This window comes from Dendropsophus ebraccatus, chromosome 13, assembly GCF_027789765.1.
Source record: "Dendropsophus ebraccatus isolate aDenEbr1 chromosome 13, aDenEbr1.pat, whole genome shotgun sequence".
Lineage (NCBI taxonomy): Eukaryota > Metazoa > Chordata > Amphibia > Anura > Hylidae > Dendropsophus > Dendropsophus ebraccatus.
The window spans coordinates 36,500,954-36,520,879 of NC_091466.1; the positions used below are offsets into that span (position 1 = coordinate 36,500,954).

Consider the following 19,926-nt stretch of genomic DNA (forward strand, 5'->3'; position numbering starts at 1 on the left):
TATTTCCAGGATAAAACAACCGATAGCCTATCCACAGAATAGGTTATGGATAGTTGGCACCGGACACCCCTAATTTTTGAATAGCCTAGCCACTGTTTTCTCCTGGACAACCCCCTTAAGATATTTCAGACAAAGGTACTGTGGGTGAAACAGATATAGAAATAGATGTATTAGGCTAGGTAATAAATGTTAGTTTGGGGGGGGGAGTGATCATGAAAACAGGTGTTTTCCCAGTTGCAGGCTCTTACTTCATGTTCCCGCTTGTACTTGATCTCATATTTTAAGATTAAACCATTGGGATTCTCTGGTTCTTCCCAGTGCATGAGGATGGTATTATGTCCTGTGGGTGTCCAGGTAATGTTTCCAGCAATGTTATCAGCGTGCGCTAAAGAAAAATAATATGAACATATTTTAATGTATTTCTGTTATTAATCATGATGCAATGCCTAATTATATAAACCTCTTAACATGACTGAATCAATCCGATTATTCTTCCTACAGACAGTTTTCTCCCCCAGAGTGTTCCTTTAAGTAGGTTCTGATACAACAATGTAAGGGCCCTTTCTCATGGGGCGATTATCTGCCAAATCAGTCCGATTCGGGCACATATCGCCCCATGTAATAAAGACAAATGATCAGTCGAGGGCCCGAATATCGGCTGATCATTGTCTTTCAGCAGGTTTAAATATCACTGTCTGATGATGGTACAAGGTCAGTGGCTGATGAATGTGCAAAGTAAATAATAAAGCTATACTTTACCACTCCACATTCCCCGGTGTTCTTCCAGCTTCTCCCAGCTAAATGCAGCAACTGCTGAAGCCATCTCTGAGGTGACAGGCCGTTAAGCCAATCACTGGTCGTGGGTCTGTTGCACCCTGGCCAGTGATTGGCTAAATGGCTTTTACTTCAGAGAGGCCTCAGAAGTGCCAGTGGTGGCTGAGAGAAGCTAGAAGCTCAAAAAAAAAAAGCCAGGGAGAGTGGAGAGGTAAAAGTATTGCTTTCTTATTTTCTCCAGATGAAGCCGTATTGCATCGATGCTTGTAGTACAGTACAGTCTATAGAAGATGTACAGATGTTACAAGCTGACTTAGACACATTGGGGGACATTTATGAATGTTCCGCCCGAGGCGTACACCAAGGAGAAGGTGCAGATTTGCCCCTTCTTTCTGGCATATGCCTGCCGTACACCCCGCTCGCCCAAAGGGGAAGCTGGGGGAGCTTGGGGGAAGTGACAAGGCACGGAGGAGGCATGGCCTCCTCCCACACCTCAGTTATGGTTTACACCTAAATCATGAACCAAATCTACACCTGCTGGAAGCGCCTCTTAGTGAATCCTGCTGGGGAAACGGGGGCGGGCCTTATATAAGACCGGTGTTCTTGTACGCCGGTCTTCATAAATCCCCCACATTGAGTGTACCGCCTTATAAAGTTTTGGTGCGGCCTCATCTGGAGTAGGGATGAGCGAACTTTTGAAAAGTTCGGTTCGGTTCGATCCCCTGAACTTTCCTGAAGTTCGGGTTCTGACGAACCGAACCGAAAACGTACCTTGCAATAACGGCTGAATAATTGCAGCTACAATAGTGGGAGTCTGATAGGGTATAGTTTCGTGTAGTTGCAGTTGCTATTAAAATGAAAAAAGTGGAAAAAATCAAAGTGCAAAAATAGTGAAAAAAAAACAAATAGCCGGCAAATCGGCAATAATGCCGAGCCGACTCCCCTAATGGTTAATATATTTAATTAATAGAACATATTTTCGTTGTAATAAAGTCACTTTCGTTGTTCAATTAATTAAAACGATTCCATCTTTGTGCAATTAAATATACTGTTAAAATAAATATATATATATATTTATTTATTTATTTTTTTACAGTATATTTAATTGCACAAGTATGGATTCGTTTAAATTAAATTATTCAACGAAATAAATTTTATTACAACGAAAATGTGTTTTATTAATTAAATATTAATTACAGGAAGCTCTTTTAAAGCCGTTAATTCATATACCCGGTAAAAAGAGCTCACTGTAATAATTAATACTTTACTTTAATTAAAACATCAAATGGTTCTTCTAATTATGCTATCACAATTGCATTATTAGAAGAAACATTTTGAATCATATGTGCGCTGAGCTGATCAGCTGATCGGCCCAGCGCACATATAATTAGCGGGTCCGCAGCACAGTGACTTCATTGTGCTGCGGACCAGCGAAAAGGACACATGTGGGTGAGTATACAGCTCTCCCCATCCCCTCCCCTGCACTGCACCCCTCCCAGCAAGGAAGGGGGGTCACTTAACCCCTTCCTTGCTGGGATGGGTGCAGTCTGACATCAGTCTGCCCCCCTTGCAATGCATCCTCCCTTAACCCCTTGGGGGCCTGACTGTAAGCAGCGATCTGTAAAGATGCTGAATACTGTAAGGAGCACAACACCGCTCACAATGATTGGTGTTGTGCTCCTGTTTGTGTGTTTTTTGTGTGTTTCTCCCTTTTTGTTTTTCAGATATCGGTATCCTGTGGATTACGTCGGATTTGGTGGACTACGTCGATGACCAGCGGTTGTTTGGATTTTTTTTTTTTTATAAAATGGTCAATGAGGGGTGTGGGGGTGTTTTTATTTGAATAAAAAAAAAATTCACTTGTGTATTGTCTTTATTTCTTTACTTAATAGACTTAGTAATGGATTCCGTAATTGGATTAGTAATGGATTCCGGCAGCAGGCTGGTAAGATTTAGGCTGGGGAGGGCCTAAACCAATGGCTCTTCCCACCCTAAATCTTACCAGCCTGCTGCCGCCCCAGTCCAGGAGCGCCAATTTTGACGCTCCGGGACCACTGGCACCCGGCTCTTCCCAGTACCCCTGGTGGCATTGGGTACTGGGGTAATAATGGGGGGGTTAATGTTAGCCATTTTATACCGGCTAACACTAGGCCCCGACTTAGTAATGGATTCTGTCTATTAGACGGCTCCCACTACTAAGTCTATAAAGTAAAGAACTAAAGACAAGACACAAGTAAAAAAATTTTTATTCAAATAAAAACACCCCCACACCCCTCATTGACCATTTTATTTTCAAAAATCCAAACAACCGCTGGTCATCATCGTAGTCCACGGAATCCAACGTAATCCACAGGATACCGATATCTGAAAAACAAAAAGGGAGAAACACACAAAAAACACACAAACAGGAGCACAACACCCATCATTGTGAGCGGTGTTGTGCTCCTTACAGTATGCAGCATCTTTACAGATCGCTGCTTACAGTCTGGCCCCCAAGGGGTTAAGGGAGGATGTATTGCATCCCCCTTAACCCCTTGGGGGCCAGACTGATGTCAGACTGCACCCATCCCAGCAAGGAAGGGGTTAAGTGACCCCCCCTTCCTTGCTGGGAGGGGTGCAGTGCAGGGGAGGGGGTGGGGAGAGCTGTATACTCACCCCCATGTGTCCTCTTCGCTGGTCCGCAGCACAATGAAGTCCCTGTGCTGCGGACCCGCTAATTATATGTGCGCTGAGCCGATCAGCTGATTAGCTCAGCGCACATATGTTTCAAAATGTTTCTTCTAATAATGCAATTGTGATAACATAATTAGAAGAAACATTTGATGTTTTAATTAAAGTAAAGTATTGATTATTACAGTTTGCTCTTTTTACCGGGTATATGAATTAACGGCTTTAAAAGAGCTTCCTGTAATAAATAATATTTAATTAATAAAACATTTTCGTTGTAATAAAATTAATTTCGTTGTTCAATAATTTAATTTAAATGAATACTTTTGCAATTAAATATACTGTAAAAAAATATATATTATATATATACACATTTATATATATTTATTTTAACAGTATATTTAATTGCACAATGATGGAATTGTTTTAATTAAATTATTGAACAACGAAAGGGTCTTTATTACAACGAAAATGTGTTTTATTAATTAAATATGTTAACCATTAGAGGCATCGGCATTACTGCAGAGGATCGCTAACCCCGTAATCTCGATTCCTCTAATACTGTTTCCCTGCTTTCCCAGATGCATTCCAAAGGTGTTTGCATCACCTTTTAAAGATGTCTTTGATTCTATTTGTTATTGTTATTTTAACCAGATTCGTTACGAACTTTCTCAAAGTTCGGTTCAGTGATGAACCGAACTTTTTGCAAAGTTCGTAACGAATCTGGTTCGTTACGGTTCGGTTCGCTCATCCCTAATCTGGAGTATGCTTATCAGTTTTGGAACCCGATTAATAGAAAGGATGTCCTAGAGCTGGAAAAGGTACAAAGAAGGGCAACCAAACTAATAAAGGGGAATGGAGCATCTTGGTTATGAGGAGAGATTAAAAGAATTAAATTTGTTTAGTCCTCTCAAGAAGAGAAGTTTAAGGGGAGATATTAATTTATATATTATTTAAATATATAAAAATGGCCCCTTCAAGAAATATGGGTAAAAGATGTTCCAGGTAAAACCCCCTCAAAAAACAAGGGGCACTGCCTCCGCCTGGAGAAAAAAAAAAAAAAAGTTTCAATCTCCGGAAGCGACAAGCCTTCTTTACCATGAGAACAGTGAATCTGTGGAACAGTCTACCCCAGGATTTGGTAACGGCAAAAACAGTGGAGGGCTTCAAAACAGGCTTAGATAACATTAACTCATGTGTATAGAACCTTAACTCATGTGTATAGAACCTAACAGTAACAGTAGTTTAATAATGCTAAAATTTGTAGAAAAGTATGAGTTTTTGTTGCTAGGCAATTGCATGGCACCCCTTGTCAATTGTGTTTATTGTAGGTACTTACGGTTTGGCATAGTTCTGGCGAATACAAAGGTTGCAGCACTACACCCAACTATATCTGCAGCGTGGTTACAAGCATGAATGTCAATCCTATACTCCGTGAAGTGTCTAAGGTTGGATATAACCATTCTGTCACGGAAAATCTTGTCCTTATAGGTATAGGGCTTGGATTCCAGAGCAGTGTTGTTGATGGTGTGACTCACAGAACCCTCCACTAAAGAAATATTTCCTTGAGTGTCTCCAATTATTCCAGAAAGATCCCTTCTCTTTTGAGACCTGAGAAGATTCCAAAAGATAAAAATATGTAAGTCAAAGCAGCAAATGCAGCTCACCTTGAAAACATGAATTGCCACTCACAGGACCCTCCTGGTAAAGTTGAGCATGTCAAAGAAAGCTTTTGGTCACAAAGTTGGGGACAATTTGTGGAAGTGTTTTAATATTTATGCCAATAGAGTATTAAGGTTTACAGCATATAGTGGGCCAAATGCTTTTTCTGAATGCTCATTTAGCCATAATTTCAAATAGTAGGCTGACATATTAAGAAAAAAAAATTAGAAGTAGATGTTTAAAGCAAACACAGTTCTAAGCAAGCAAAGCAAAAAAAGCTTAGCAAAGTTGTCGAGAGTTTGAAATAATTATGCCACAGCTTGGCAGGTATAATCACCCCAGAAGCAAGAGACTTGAGATGCCAATTATGAAGTTACATTGCTTTGATTAGAGTAGCTAAAATGAATCCCCCCCCTCGTCTCCTCAAGACTCAAAAAAACTCAGTTTATTTAAAGATAATTTTTAACATTGCACTGGGTCAATTGTCAGACATTCTGGCAATAGCAGTTTATGAAATTGTGGATGGAATTTCTTCAGCCTTAGGAATTCCTGAGGCTATGACAAGACGTGCTCCAACCATGTAAAGAAAGTTAATTTCTTAACTGTTCACAGAATACGTCTATGCTGAAAAAGTGGGAAATTACCAAACCCAAATGAATGTGACCAAGTCCACGAGGTGTTTAGAAAACGTAAACATTATATTCTCATTACATAATTTGTTTTTCAGATATCACTATGATGGCAGATAATATCAATAAAGATTCTAGCTATATCTGTTTAAACAAAAAGCAAATCTCAAAAGTTCTCAAAGTATTGCTGCAATACTTAGCACACACTGGAATACCCTAACCACCCTAATAAGACACATTTTTAGCTAAAAACACCCTAAAACAATAACAATCCTTAACCCAATCAATCAAGTCATTTTCCAATCCTAATTCAATAAAAAGCAAAACCTTGTGGCAGCTTATGTTGGTTATCAAACAATATCCAATCACCAAGTAAATGACGAACCCCTATGTGATCTTTACCACAATTAATTTTTTTCTCTAAAACTAGAAAAAAAAGTTGGCTATTTTTCCCCAGACAAAGTATCAAAGTATTACTATGGCAATTTCAAGTCATACATATTTAATATATGGAGCCAAAATGAAAAAAAAAAGAAAAAAAGGAAAATACTGTAAGTGGCAAATTTATTTTTACCAATCATGAAAAAAACTCTTTGAATGGAATACAAATCAAACACCTAGTCACCCATCGTACAAAAAGTCCTTTGGGGACCACTGTCAGTTATACAAAAAACTCCCATGATAAAAATCTAAACAAAGACTAATGCAGCAGTCTACCTTCATTACGGTCCTGCGGCGCTGTTCAAATCCTGCACTGCAAATCTTAACCCTTAAGAAGGGTTTTATGGGGTTGTAAGTAGCATAACCATGCAATGCCACCCACAAACACCTAAGGCCAGCAAATTAGAAAGCAGATATGTAGAGCGGAAGCCTTGCTATGGCATCTATGATAACCATTTTAGGAGTGGCCAAGTTGCAGACCAGCAAATCAGAATTTCAATTTGTGAGTCCATCAAGGGGTTGTCTCCTCCAGATAGAGCGCCTTGAATGCTCTTTGATGATACTTTTCTACACAATCCATTACATCCTAAACTTAGGGTTTATAAAAGGTTTTAATGACTATAGGCGAATTAGGGTTATAGATCTGGTTCCGCATTTCAGTGTCATCAGTTATGATCCTAAAATATAAGTAGATTCTTACAGAGCAGAGAGGCTCATCTTGTCTGCATGGACTGAACTTGCCACGACTAAAGGGGTTAAAATCATTTTAGGAGATGGCGCTCTAGCTCACCTCTGATTATTCTTGCCGATTAAAGTCACTTTCCATGGAGGCCTATAAATAAATAGAGTTATACATTACAAGCATACATTCCCATATCTTCCTCCTTTCAGAGGACTGGAGACTCAGCAACCCTGCCCGGTGCCCCCAGTGTCCCTGACCCTCTGTGACGCAGCCACACTTAATTCTTATGGAGGCACATCACAGAGGAGCAGGGATATTGGTATACCAGGGGGTGCCTCCAGTGCATAGAGCCGCCCGATTAGCATTTTAGAAGCGGTGCAGATGGCGGTTTAAAAACATTGTCCTCGCCATGAAAATCTTTTTTAGCATGAAAACTTTTTTTTTTTTTTTAAACAAACTGGCGAAAAGACAGCTAAAGTCTTCTGCTTGCTGGTGCAGCCTTTCTGAGATTCCACAACTTGGAAGTAAGCCTTCTGAGACATGGGTGGGGCCAATGGTCCATTTACACAGAAAGATTATCTGACAGATTATCTGCCAAAGATTTGAAGCCAAAACAAGGAACGGATTTGAAAAAAGGAAAAATCTCAGGCTTTCCTTTATGACCTGATCTCTGTTTATAGTCTGTTCCTGTGGCTTTGGCTTCAAATCTTTGGCAGATAATCTGTCAGATAAACTTTCTGTGTAAATGGATCATCATTTGTGGGCAAAACTACACCCGCACAATTTCAAACTGCAGAGATACCGAGCAGCTATTGGCCATTGTGGGTGAGTTGATTTACCCCCACCCCAGTCTCGGAAGGGAAGGGTAGAAAAGTTCCGATGAGCAGAAGGCTTTTGCTGGGCAACCCCTTTAAGCGGTGTTTCAGGGTATATAATAATTTTAGTAGTAACGGGAAACAGGAATGGACCCTCATAAGGGGAGAGAAACATTTTTCTCTAAAGAGACACATAATAAAGCTTCTTTTGTATTAATAATTATAAAAAGATAGAATGACAGTGCCCCCTTAAACTTACTTTGGTATGAAGATTGTATTCCGCAGAAAGTTCTCAAACTTCTTTTGAAAAGATTCTTCATGTATATCTAGAAGCTGGCCACCATTTTTCTGACATGGGCAACACTTATCTTCAGCATCTAAACTGTCTTCTTCATCATTATCAAACCTGGTATCTGCACTACTGGTAGGAAGCTTCAAACCTGCACGGGACAAGAGTTTAGGGGGGCACTTGTGACAAGAGGAATGACAGTTGTGGAAATTAGAGGATCTAACTATGGCTGAACATATCATATTATCTAGGAATCTAGGCATCCTTAATGGGATGTTGCTGCAGTTGAAACCTGTATTATGTTATTGCACCATTAAGGAGTTGGTGTCATACCTGGCACAGTGAAACATACTATTACTGTATCTGCTGGAAGAGCTGAATTATAAACATTAAATTATACACCAACTTCCTCTTGACAATGTGATACAATCTGCCAAAGAAAGTACAAGCCATGTACTGTATATATCTAGGTTTGTTGATGGTGTAAATTCTATTTTGGAAACAAACAGGGTTTACCGTTCCAATAGCTACAGGAGAAATTCGTAACAAGGATGATTTTAATAGTTGTTTTCTGTAACCAGAATCCTGGAAATCACGGAGCGCAGACAAAACAAATAGTCCTCTAAACTAAGCTGCACGCTCCCTCTAACATGAACACTCTGAAGACATATTGATAGTTTCGCAACTAAATTGACTCCATAAAACAGAAACAGAAACTCCTAAAATGTTACATTCTGAAATTATGCATTTAGTTTTAATCATCAGTTTATTATCCAAATTTTAGTTTACAGCTCAATTTGTTGTTTGTACTGGGCATGAAAGTAAGGGTGTTTGAGTCATTGCCACCCAATGGTGTTCATCTTGAAGTTTTTATGGAAACGAAGAATAAAGTCTACTAAACGTTGGTGAGTGCCATCTCATTTCTCTTACTTTTTGATGTTTACACACCTGACTTTTTAGGTGAGAAAGAGCCCCCCCCCCCTTAATAAGTCATATTTAGATAATCCTCCTTCAAAGCTATTCCCACTGAAGATAAACCCGTAGTGCCAACTGATTTGTCTTCTTTGCATATCCTAACAATATAGTTGTGATCCTACATTTCAATGCACACTGACATATTCCATTTATCATTCCACCCCTTCTTTGGTTGAACAAGTATTTTGGACAAGTATTTTTTCCAACCAACAATTTAACTACATTGATCTTTGGAATAACTATCTTTCTCAACAAGCATGAAAACAGAGTATGCATGTTTTAGGATGAGCAAGCAAGGAGTAGAAGGTAGCGATACAAGCTCAGAATGGGACTAGAAAAAGAAAGTGGAACTCAATATATCACACACACTTTTAAATCATGACTAAACAGATAAAATTTTGATGGTTAGCCGTACATTTTGCCAACCTATACAATATTGAGGTCAATACTAGAGATGAGCAAACCTCGAGCATGCTCGAGTTCATCTGAACCCGAACATTCGACATTTGATTAGCGGGGGCTGCTGAAGTTGGATAAAGCCCTAGGGCTATGTGGATATAGTCATTGGCTGTATCCATGTTTTCCAGACAACCTTAGAGCTTTATCCAACTTTAGCAGCCCCCCGCTAATCAAATGCCGATCTTTCGGGTTCGAATGGGCTTGAGCATGCTCGAGGTTCGCTCATCTCTAGTCAATACATGTGGTGGTAAATACTTTTGATCAAAGTATTTTAAGAGTGATACCTTTATTGGCCAACAAAAAATTGTTATAATTCCAAGGCAAACACATAAAACAAGGAAAAAAACTTTGTTTGCTAACAGGTCACATACAAACCTTTAGTACAGTAATCGTTGGTATACAGCTCCTGATCTTCCACCATCTGCTGCCAGAGCACCAGGTAGTAACTAAGGTTCCCATTGCGTTGCGTTGGTGGTTTCCATCGGACAATTAGATGTGATGAAGAGTTGGACATTATCATAACATCTTGAGGAACAGTTGGTGCTGCAGACATGAGGAGAAGCCCATCAAAGAAGTTAATCTGGTTATATAACCCTAATTTATTATTTTTCCCCCCTAATGTGGCTCATTATATAAAGACAGATTGTGTCCCACTGAAAACAATGGGATGCATCTATTTCAGTTATCCTGGTGCCGCAATGCACCAGATTAATAGTAAACATAAACGCAGATGTTAACCAACCCAAAGAGATTTTGGTTAAACATTCAACTTCATTAGCAAAGGTTCCTAAATGAAATTATGACCGATCAAATAAGACTTCAAAAGATCTAACCTGCTGGTTTAGTCCGTATATAAACAACATCGCTCTGAGCACCAAAGCCCTGTCCTTCTTCTGCTGTAGTCAAAGAGATGGCCCGGACATATATTGCATACTGTGTCCACGGCTTTAGGTTCAGTAATGTGATACTCGGTTCTTGCTCAGTGTTCAAAGGTAGTTCTACATCTTTAACATTCCAGCTGTTGGCACCGCAGGCATCTTGTCCAAGGTACTCTGTTATATTCTGGAAAGGCCTAAAGACCAGACAAGGGAGAACATTTCAGAAAACATTAAAACATTATGAGATTACATGGGTTCAAAAGGGTAGTCTTTACCAGTGTCTGTTGTCTGTGGTATTGTAACTCAACCGCACTTACTTCAGTGGAGCTGCACTGAAGTTCAAGCCAAAACCTGTGGATGGGTGCGGTGCTGAATTTGGTAGACATCAGCCATGTTTTTTCTGATCCTGGATAACCCCTTCCATACATTAAGTAGATGCACAATGACCACAAATGATCAATGCCTATTAAGTTCTTCATATGAAAAAGATTTAATTCTTCTTCTTCATGGAATATGATAAAATGGTACCATTCATGTTTGTGCAAGCAGGTACACAAGGTCTATCAGTATATGGATTTATTAAAACAGGTCTCTAAGAAGCTTTTGAGTGATCAGCATTCACAAAAATTAGCTACAGCCACATTGGAGCCAACATGGCCAACAAACAGTTACTCCCTATCCAATTTGGTAAAGAGGGGAGAAGGCTGGATTGTACAAGAATGGTGTTTCAAAGAAAAGTAGATGTATGCAACTTTATCAACTGTATGCAACTTTATAAGGGAAGGAAGATTAACCCCTTAATGACGGAGCCAATTTTCGCTTTAGCGTTTTTGTTTTTTCCTCCTCATGTCTAAAAGGCCATAGAACTTGTATTTTCCCCCCCATTTTTTTGCCCTTATTTTTTGCTCCACTAATTTTACTTTCCAATGGCAGACTTAATTTTTGCATAAAATACGCTTCGTTTTTAAATCGTTCGTCCTATGGTACAACTGAAATGTTATATATGTTCCTGAAGTTGGTACGATTAAACGATATGCAACTTGCATAACTTTTAGATTTGATGGCTTTTTAAAAATAAAACTTTTTAAAGAAAATAAACGTTCCTTAAAATTGCTCTTTGACCATGATTATAACGCCTTTATCCTTTGGTCTATAGGGCTGTGTGAGGTCATTTTTTGCACCATGATCTCTACTTTCTATTGGTACCTTGATTGCATATATGCAACTTTTTGATTGCTTTTATTTACATTTTTTCTGGATTTGATGCAACCAAAAATGTGCAATTGAGCACTTTGACGAGTTTTTGCAATTACACTGTTTACAGAGCGAGATCAGGAATGGGATTATGCATGCGGCGATTCCAAATATGTCTTTTTATTTATAAAATGTGAAAAGGGGGTGATTCTGACTTTTATTAAGGGAGGGGATTTTTTTTATTAATAAAAACACTTAGAAAAAAAAAAACTCACTCTGAGTCCCAGGCCGGTAAGATGAAGGGGTTCCCCCCCCCCCTCTTCGATCGCAGCGCACGCGGTGGGGGGGGGGCCCAGACACCAGGGAAAGGCACACAGAAGACTTTTAAATGCAGCTGTCATGTTTGACAGCTGCATTTAATGGTGTTAGTTTGTAAGAGCGGCGATCAGCTGCGCCCGCTAATAGCCATGGTCCGTCTGAACCCCCCATGCGACAAGATGGGGTAAATGTTACATCAATCGTTAAGAGGTTAAGGGCCCATTTACATTGAGCAAAAAAGTGTATTTCCTCTGCGCCTCCGCTGTTTTGAGGGTAAAACTGCTTAGGAGGAATAATGGTAACTACTTATCCATTGATCCCAAACTGAATAGAATTTCGAGAGACTTTTTTTTTTGCAGAGTATGGTACATTTTCTCAAACATACAAAGTAGACCATCTTACTTTTATATGTCCACTTACGATTCTTTGTAGAGGACAACGAAGCTCATAAGATCGCTGTTATCTGGCTTATATCGCTGCCATTTTAGGAAGATGCGGTCAGATTCAGTCATATTTGTTACAAATCTTAACGTTTCAGTCTTGCCTGTGTTGAAAGAACATTATGTGAGATGAGTGAAACCAAAGAAGGATATTTTACAGTAAATATCAACAGCTGAAGATGCACAAGAAGAGCCTGTAAAGAGTCTCGAAACACAGGACTAGCCAGATATCCCTCCGGGAAGGACCCAGCCAAAGGGGTGGCTCCTGTAGGCAAACCACCAAAACCACCATATGAAGTGGCCCAATAAGTTAATGTAATGACAAGGGGAAAAAAAGGCCAGGTATCCATCCACATACAGCTGTTTCGGGGTGTTGCCCCTCATCAGCGTTGAGCAGGATTCTGGCTAGGAGGGATATCTGGTTAGTCCTGGGTTTATAGACTCTTTTTAATGAGGCTCCACGGGCTGCACCTAGGAATTCACTGCATTGAGCACTTTCACTAGCAGCCGGCAGTGTTATCGTTGGGCTGATCTCCCTGAGAACAGATGAAGATAATAGATCAAATACACTAAAAAGGTGACGACACCATTAAAAAAGTCCAACATTTTTACATAAACATAATGTGTGCGCCAATGAATTAGGGCACACCCTTTAGAATCTCACTAGATGGTCAATACATTTTCTGGCAAATGGGTTTATGTAAAATAAATATCTCACATGAGGCCCGATCTCCATTAGTGCGGGGATTGATGTCAGCTTTGTTTTGCCTCCCCTTTGTTCCAGTTAAGTCTTCTGTGTGGTAGATCTCTGACAAGCAAAGCTTCGGGTTGAAGGCAAAGTACAATTTTCCAGAGGGGATAGAAAGGTTCTCGTGGTTTGGATCCCATAGTTGTTGTAGGTTTTGATTGTCCAAGACGTACAATGTGTAATTCCTTGAAGACATAAAAACAAAACCAGATGTAACCAAGTCCATTCCTAGTGTTTCCTGGGGCCATATATCAAATAGAGATTGGATAACCTGAAATTGTGAATTACAAATTTCCTACTAAAGCCCCACACCAAATATTTTTTTAGATTTTTAGATCAGATGGTTTTGGTTATTTTGTAAAATTGCATTTATTTGCTCACCCGTCCACCATGGCATCTCCTCTGATCAGTTTTAAATTTTTAAAAAATGACAATGACACCAGAGCGAAGGAATGCTTAATCTTCAGGAAGCCTGTGATGGTCTCAATGTGACCCAAACTTTTCTGGAGCTCGGAAGCCAGATTATCTGAAAGAAAAATCAGCAGGAATTCGTGCAGGGTTCTATTACAGATGTTATTCGGGCACAGGGTCCGCAAGCTGTACCTCTGGCATGGGCAACTATTCAGTGGAAAGGAACCTGCCATGACTGCTAACAATTGGTAAGAGTAGTAAGCATAGCAGCTGCCATGGAGACCAGAAGTTAGAGAAGCCCAACCATTTGCACATCCTAAAATGTTAGCACACTAACCTGTATTGTGACAGATTCAGCACTGGTCCAATTACTGCAACTGGTCTATTAATTTAAAGCAGAGATACGTACTTCCCCGACGGATGTTGAAAATCAGACTTCCTTCAATGTAGGTGCAGCCAGACAGCTCTTTTGCAGTCTGAATGGTGTCGATTGCTTTGGTCCCAACTTTGCAAACTTTTGGGCAGTGGCCTTCACACTTGTGGCAAAAAATACTGTAATAGAATAAGAGACTTGGATATAAAATACTGAATATTTTAGGATTATTGAATCCTCTGTTTTTTTTAACCATATTTTAGGCATCTGCATAGATCTGGAGATGGCTGCTCTACTAAAATTAGCAGAGCCCCATTTTGAAATTACAGGCTGCCTATTGCCAAAGTAGATAATTTGATCAGGGGCAGCCTTAGCGGCAGAAGCTAATTAAGGTCAGCCTAATTTTTCCAGAATCAGTGCCACGTTAGAATATGGTTTCTGGTATTGCATTTCAGGCCCAATAACTGAGATTTACTTCAGCTGGAATTTCAGACACAGGCCATAAACATGAGCGGTGCTGCTTCTGGAGGGGGGGGGGGGGGCAATAGAACAACCAGTGTCCAATAAAATCTAGGGCTCTCTTCTTTTTAAGTATTGTTGATCATTTAGAGCAAAGAACAATGGCGTAAAAAAATCATGTGTGTTGGCAATGTTTTTGCAATAAGCTTAATGCTCTGCACTCCTGTGGGATGGAAGTGTAGAGACATTGGCATAGTTCATACAATGGGGTTAGATGGGTAGAGCTTTACAGGAGTTACCAGTAATGCACAACCACCAGGGTCAGACTACCTAACTGGCAATACTTGAAAGATGTCAGAATGGCTAGCATTGACTGTGGGCCACTCAAGGGTCAGAAATTTTAAACTGTATGTTGTGGAATTGAAATGGTAGCCATTTTAGGTTTTACCAAGTTCTTCCAGCAAAAAATGTGGAGAAATAGGATTTCAATTGCTTTTATTTTACAGACAGACACAAACCTGCTCTCATTCCTGGTGTATCCAGATGGACACTCAGAGAGACAGCGGTTTTTATAGATGACAAACTTGGAAGACTCCCTGGAGTTCTCTGAGACTTTGACCAAGCTGGCACAGTACTCTGCTGTGATACATCTCCAGCCCTCATATTCATAGGTGTTGGCTGGGCAGGTTGGCATGCACTTGCCATTGAAGAAGAAGTTACGACATGCCACACAGGTCTGGCTGTCTCCAGGGGAACTGCAGCCTCCCAGGCACTCTGGGTGACAGCAATCTCCACTGCTTGTACAGGCTTTGTCTTTACCACATTTACACACTGGGAAAAGAAAGTAAGAAGGATCAACAAAGAAAGTTTTACACACACACAAAAAAAAAGGAAAAATAAATAAAATTATATATATAAAAAACAAACAACTCCTGAATTCCCATCTGTGCCCCCCTCCCCCCGCAGCAACCAGAATTCTGCCCCAACCCTTCCCCCACCAAATTTTTCTGAAAACCATATTCAACCTGAAGAACACACCCTTTTAGTTGTGCTATATCGGGGTCACTACTTTTCTATGATGGCTGCTGTTCATGGCTCAAGTTAATTAAGAGGCCACTAGATAGCACCACCTTAATGTATCCCTTAAAGGGGTACTACATCACCAATCTTTTTTCCAAATCTAGCATCACATGATATAGTTATAAAAAAGTTATGTTATGTGGTGCTATAACATAATCAGGCTGCCTCCATCATTTTTCAAGCAATGTTCTCTCAGTTCAGTCATCCCGCAAACATTTTCTGACAATGCGCCACATAATGTATGCAAAGCAGGAGGCTGGCCTAGCGGCCGTACCTGGTTAGGCCAGCGCCCAGCTCTACATCTCTAGTAGATGTAGTTTGCTCAGCTCCGATTGGCCAAGCAAGGGACAAACTACTTAGCACAGGAGAGTAGGGCTAGATAAAGGAGGGGCGGTTATAAGCTGAAGTGGGCGAGTAGATAGACAGTGAGGCCCGTTGTACTATGGAATTGGCATAATTTTTGAAAAAGGAGGTACAGAGTAGAGATGATCAAACACCGGAAAAAGTTAGGTTCTATCGAACTCGAACCTTGCGCATTTGAACGGAACGGGAAGGCATCGGGAATCAAATGAAGGTTCGACATGGTTCGAGTTTGATAGAACCTAACTTTTTCCGGTGTTCGATCATCTCTAGTAGAGAGGATTTGGAGACCGTGGCAAACTGAGACACTGACCGCGCAGCTACATTGGCGGGATTAGGCTTCCAGTCTTGTCGAGGAGTGATGGTAAAAAAAAATAAAAAAAAAATTTCTCCCCCCAGGCGTGGACAACTCCTTTAACCTTACAAATAAGGCAAGCCCAACAGGTGCATTAGCAAACACATCGGGGAAAATCTATCCTTGAGTCTAATAGCTGTGATTTTTTTCTATCTAGTTTTAGCCATTTGTATTTCTTCTATTTCTTGGTAAATTTAAAGGGAACCTGTCACTCCCCATGCCGGGGTGACAGGCTCCCGACCCCCCGTTAGAGCCCCCTATACTCACGTGATCCCGCCGGGTCTCGCTTCTGGAGATGTTCGGGTCACGGAGATATCAGCCGCTGCAGCCCGGCTCGCTTCTCAGATGAGTCCAACGCTCCTGTCATTCTCTATGAGCGTTGGACTCATCTGAGGAGTGCGCGCGCCAGGCTTCGGGCGCCGATATCTCCATGACCCGACCATCTCTATCTATGTCAGACAGTTGCACACAACATTTTTTGTCTAACAAGTGAAATGTATTCACACGGTCCAGACCAGACGTAGGCCTGCTCCAGTAGGTGCAAATTTTACATTTTGTGCACATGAAAAAGGATGAAAATCCTAGGTTAATCAAATATTTAGGTGAGCATACAAAACACACACACACACAAAAACCGCATCTAATAATTATTCGCATGTCAAATACTGGTTCATAAATACTACTTAGGACAAAAAATGGGCGCAACCAGCATTCATTCACAGAAAAATTGACCCAAAGCCCTTGATAAACGTCCTCCATTGTCTGTAATATTCCATATTAAAATATTTACCTCCAGAACCCAAACTATTCAGGAATAAGGGGGGCCATAAAAGGGTAAAAGAGGGAATCAAATCAAGCTCCCCAATTACTTGGGGTTTAAAGGGATCTTTAGGCATTATCAACTAGTTATGCCTGCTAAGCTTGGATTATCCTTCCCCTATATGCTAGACATAATCACTTTTTCAACCAGAGTAATGATTTATATTTTGCAGTTAAACATTGTATTGATTCCTCTGTAGAGGCACTTCTATTAAAAATATTAAATGGCTCTTACTGGCACACTCTCTGGACCAGCCACATTTCATGTGTTTCATTATGAAAGAATTAGATTTAGGTGTTTAAACATTGACACAAGGTGAACAAACGAAATGCGCAGTGCAGCAAGACTGTAGTATTAAGCACATTCCTTGGTCTCCTTGGTGGAAGTACCAGTCTAGATACCTAGAAAAAGCCTCAGAAAACTGGGCACAGTTGGCAGTGGTTCCTCACTGTGCCCCCAGGTGCTTACTGTCCTTATTAGTGTTTGTAAGCCAAACACATGCAATAAACCAGTTTCATTGTACAGGATTATGACTGCCAAAAGTAGATTGTTGCATTTGTATCCAAAGAATGAGGCCTATTGCAAAAGTCTTGTTGTAGATTTAAACTTTGCTGGGTACAGTCTTGTATACATTAGTGTGCCAGCTAAGGACCACACCAAACGTCTGGATACCTTTGCTCCGCTTTTTGCAAGGTGCTTTCAAAACTTAAAGGGAACCAGTCACCAAAACAAAGCTACCTAATTTATCATTATGTTATACAGCAGGAAGAACTGAGCAGATTGAGATGGATATCTTAAGTATTTAGATGCAGCTGTCAAAGTTGCTTCTGGATGGAGTCTGCGCCGGAATAGCACTGATCCTGGCTCGGCACTCTATTGCTTTTGGCTGCAGCAGACAAAAGCAATACAACACTGATCTCATTGATCTATGTAGCATATCTATGCTGCATAGATCTCAATGAGAGAGCAATCATACTAGAAGACTTCTAGTATGTGTGTAAAAAAAAAAAATATATATATATATATATTAAATCCCCTCCCCTAATAAAAGTCAGAATCACCCTCCTTTCCCCCCCATTTTATAAATAAAAAACAAACAAACAAACAAATATACATGTTTGGTATCGCTGTGAACTATTAAATTATCACATTCCTGATCTCGCACGGTAAACAACGTAAGCGCAAAAAAATTCAAAGTGCAAAATTGCTAATTTTTTGGTCGCATCAAATCTAGAAAAATTTTAATAAAAAGCGATCAAAAAGTCGCATATGCGCAGTCAAGGTACAGACAGAAAATACAGATCATATCGCAAAAAAATGACACCTCACACAGGTTTTAATTTTTTTTAAAGCCATCACATAAAAGTTATCAAGTTACATATTGTTGTAATCTTTCTAACTTGAGGAACATGTATAACAAGTCCGTTTTAACCTAGGGTGAACACACACAATTTTTTTCTGGTTTCGCGGCATATTTTAGGCAAAATTACATCTGCCATTGCAAGGTACAATTAGTGGCGCAAAAAATAAGGGCTCATCTGGGTCTCTAGGTGCAAAAATGCATGCGCTATGGTCTTATATACACAAGGAGTTAAAAACAAAAGCGCAAAAATGAAAAATGGCTGTGTCCCCTAGGGGTTAATTGAAATCCATAATCATTCTGTGTTAAGGAAAGGAGTCCAGTGCAGTGTGTCACTCAATGGACTGGACTCCTTAGCATGGAAACATCAGAAATTTCAATCAATAAATTACAGTACAAGTTATTGTGAATCTTTTCCCATAAAGATACATATCAATCTGCTCAGCTCTTTCTTCTCTATAACATGATGCTGATAGCTTAGGTAACATTTTCACAGTGCGGTGACAGGTTCCCTTTAAAGTGAACTTATCACCTATTTTTCTTTACAGATTAGATACTAATGTTAAAATATTTTATTATAATCTGTTTGTATTGTATGATCGAAAGCACACAGTGAGGGAAGGCTAAAGGCCCTATTCCACTGAACTTTTTCGAACGATTATCGTTCATAAAATCGTTCAAACGACCGCTCGTTAACCATATTCGTTCTGTGGAATAGCTGTAAACGAGCGAACGACAACAGCAAAATCGTCGTCTAGTCGTTCACTATTTTTTTTCAACATGTCGAAAAAAAATCGTTGGTCTTTCAACAATAATTCGCTAATCTTTTCGTTGAGTAAAAAAAATCTTTCAGTCGTTCTTGAAATGTCTACCTACACTTCCCCACGTTTTAAAACGACCATGTAACGACCGCAAAAAAACGTTACACTACAGATATCTTTCACATTCCCACACGTATTATGCGTTATCGTTCGCTTAAAAAAATCGTTAAGTGCTCGTTAACGAGCGGTCGTTGGAGCGAGTCTATGAACGATAATCGTTCCGTGAAATAGGGCTATAAGCTTTGAACATCAGCTACTGGTGGTAGATCCTGTTATTGACAGTCTAGTGTCACCTTTCAATGTTAAAGCTAGGTTCACATCTGCATTGTTTTTTTCATTGATCTGTTCCGAAGAAGGAAAAAGGGAACTTGCAAATCCACTGCACGCTAAGACACCACCAATGCTTGATGGACCCTATTGACTTTAATTAGGACCATTGACCATCTGGTAGAGAGACATTTGATCATATAAATGGGTAAACAAAAACCTGCAACAGAGGCCATGGTTAGCTTCCATAGTCATGGGACATTGAATACATGACATGTGCGGTCAGAAACATTTCACCAAATATACTGCACAGACAAATAATGCTATCATACAGAGATACAACAGTAATGCTTTTGTGTATCTACCAAAATACAATGTCAAAATGATCTTTTGCACCTGAATGTCCTTATATACAGGTGCCCAAAGCAGTCCAGAATATTCCATGTGTGGTATGACCAGTGATTTATAAATACCCCAGGTCATTTTCACTGTACTTATTTCCACAGCCCAAGTGCATAACCTTAGATTTATCCACATTGAACGTTATTTGCCATTTCTCTGCCCAAGCCTCCAGCTTCCTAAAATTCCTTTAGTATCATCAAAAATATGGAAGTTCTACTCTTTATCCCCTCTACACATATTAATAATT

General features: G+C 39.9%; 1 protein-coding gene across 1 annotated transcript in view; it reads right to left on the reverse strand.

Moving 5' to 3' along the window:
• INSRR (insulin receptor related receptor) overlaps nt 1-19,926 on the reverse strand; it is a 75,867-nt gene that overhangs the window by 11,847 nt on the left and 44,094 nt on the right. The window contains exons 3-13 of the mRNA XM_069951267.1: nt 14,733-15,045; nt 13,792-13,934; nt 13,353-13,497; nt 12,942-13,156; nt 12,204-12,327; nt 10,227-10,465; nt 9,769-9,936; nt 7,930-8,110; nt 6,964-7,005; nt 4,781-5,052; nt 249-385 (exon numbers count right to left, since the gene is read on the reverse strand). Of these exons, the coding sequence (XP_069807368.1) occupies nt 249-385; nt 4,781-5,052; nt 6,964-7,005; nt 7,930-8,110; nt 9,769-9,936; nt 10,227-10,465; nt 12,204-12,327; nt 12,942-13,156; nt 13,353-13,497; nt 13,792-13,934; nt 14,733-15,045 (1,979 nt within the window). The remainder of the gene's footprint in view (nt 1-248; nt 386-4,780; nt 5,053-6,963; nt 7,006-7,929; nt 8,111-9,768; nt 9,937-10,226; nt 10,466-12,203; nt 12,328-12,941; nt 13,157-13,352; nt 13,498-13,791; nt 13,935-14,732; nt 15,046-19,926) is intronic.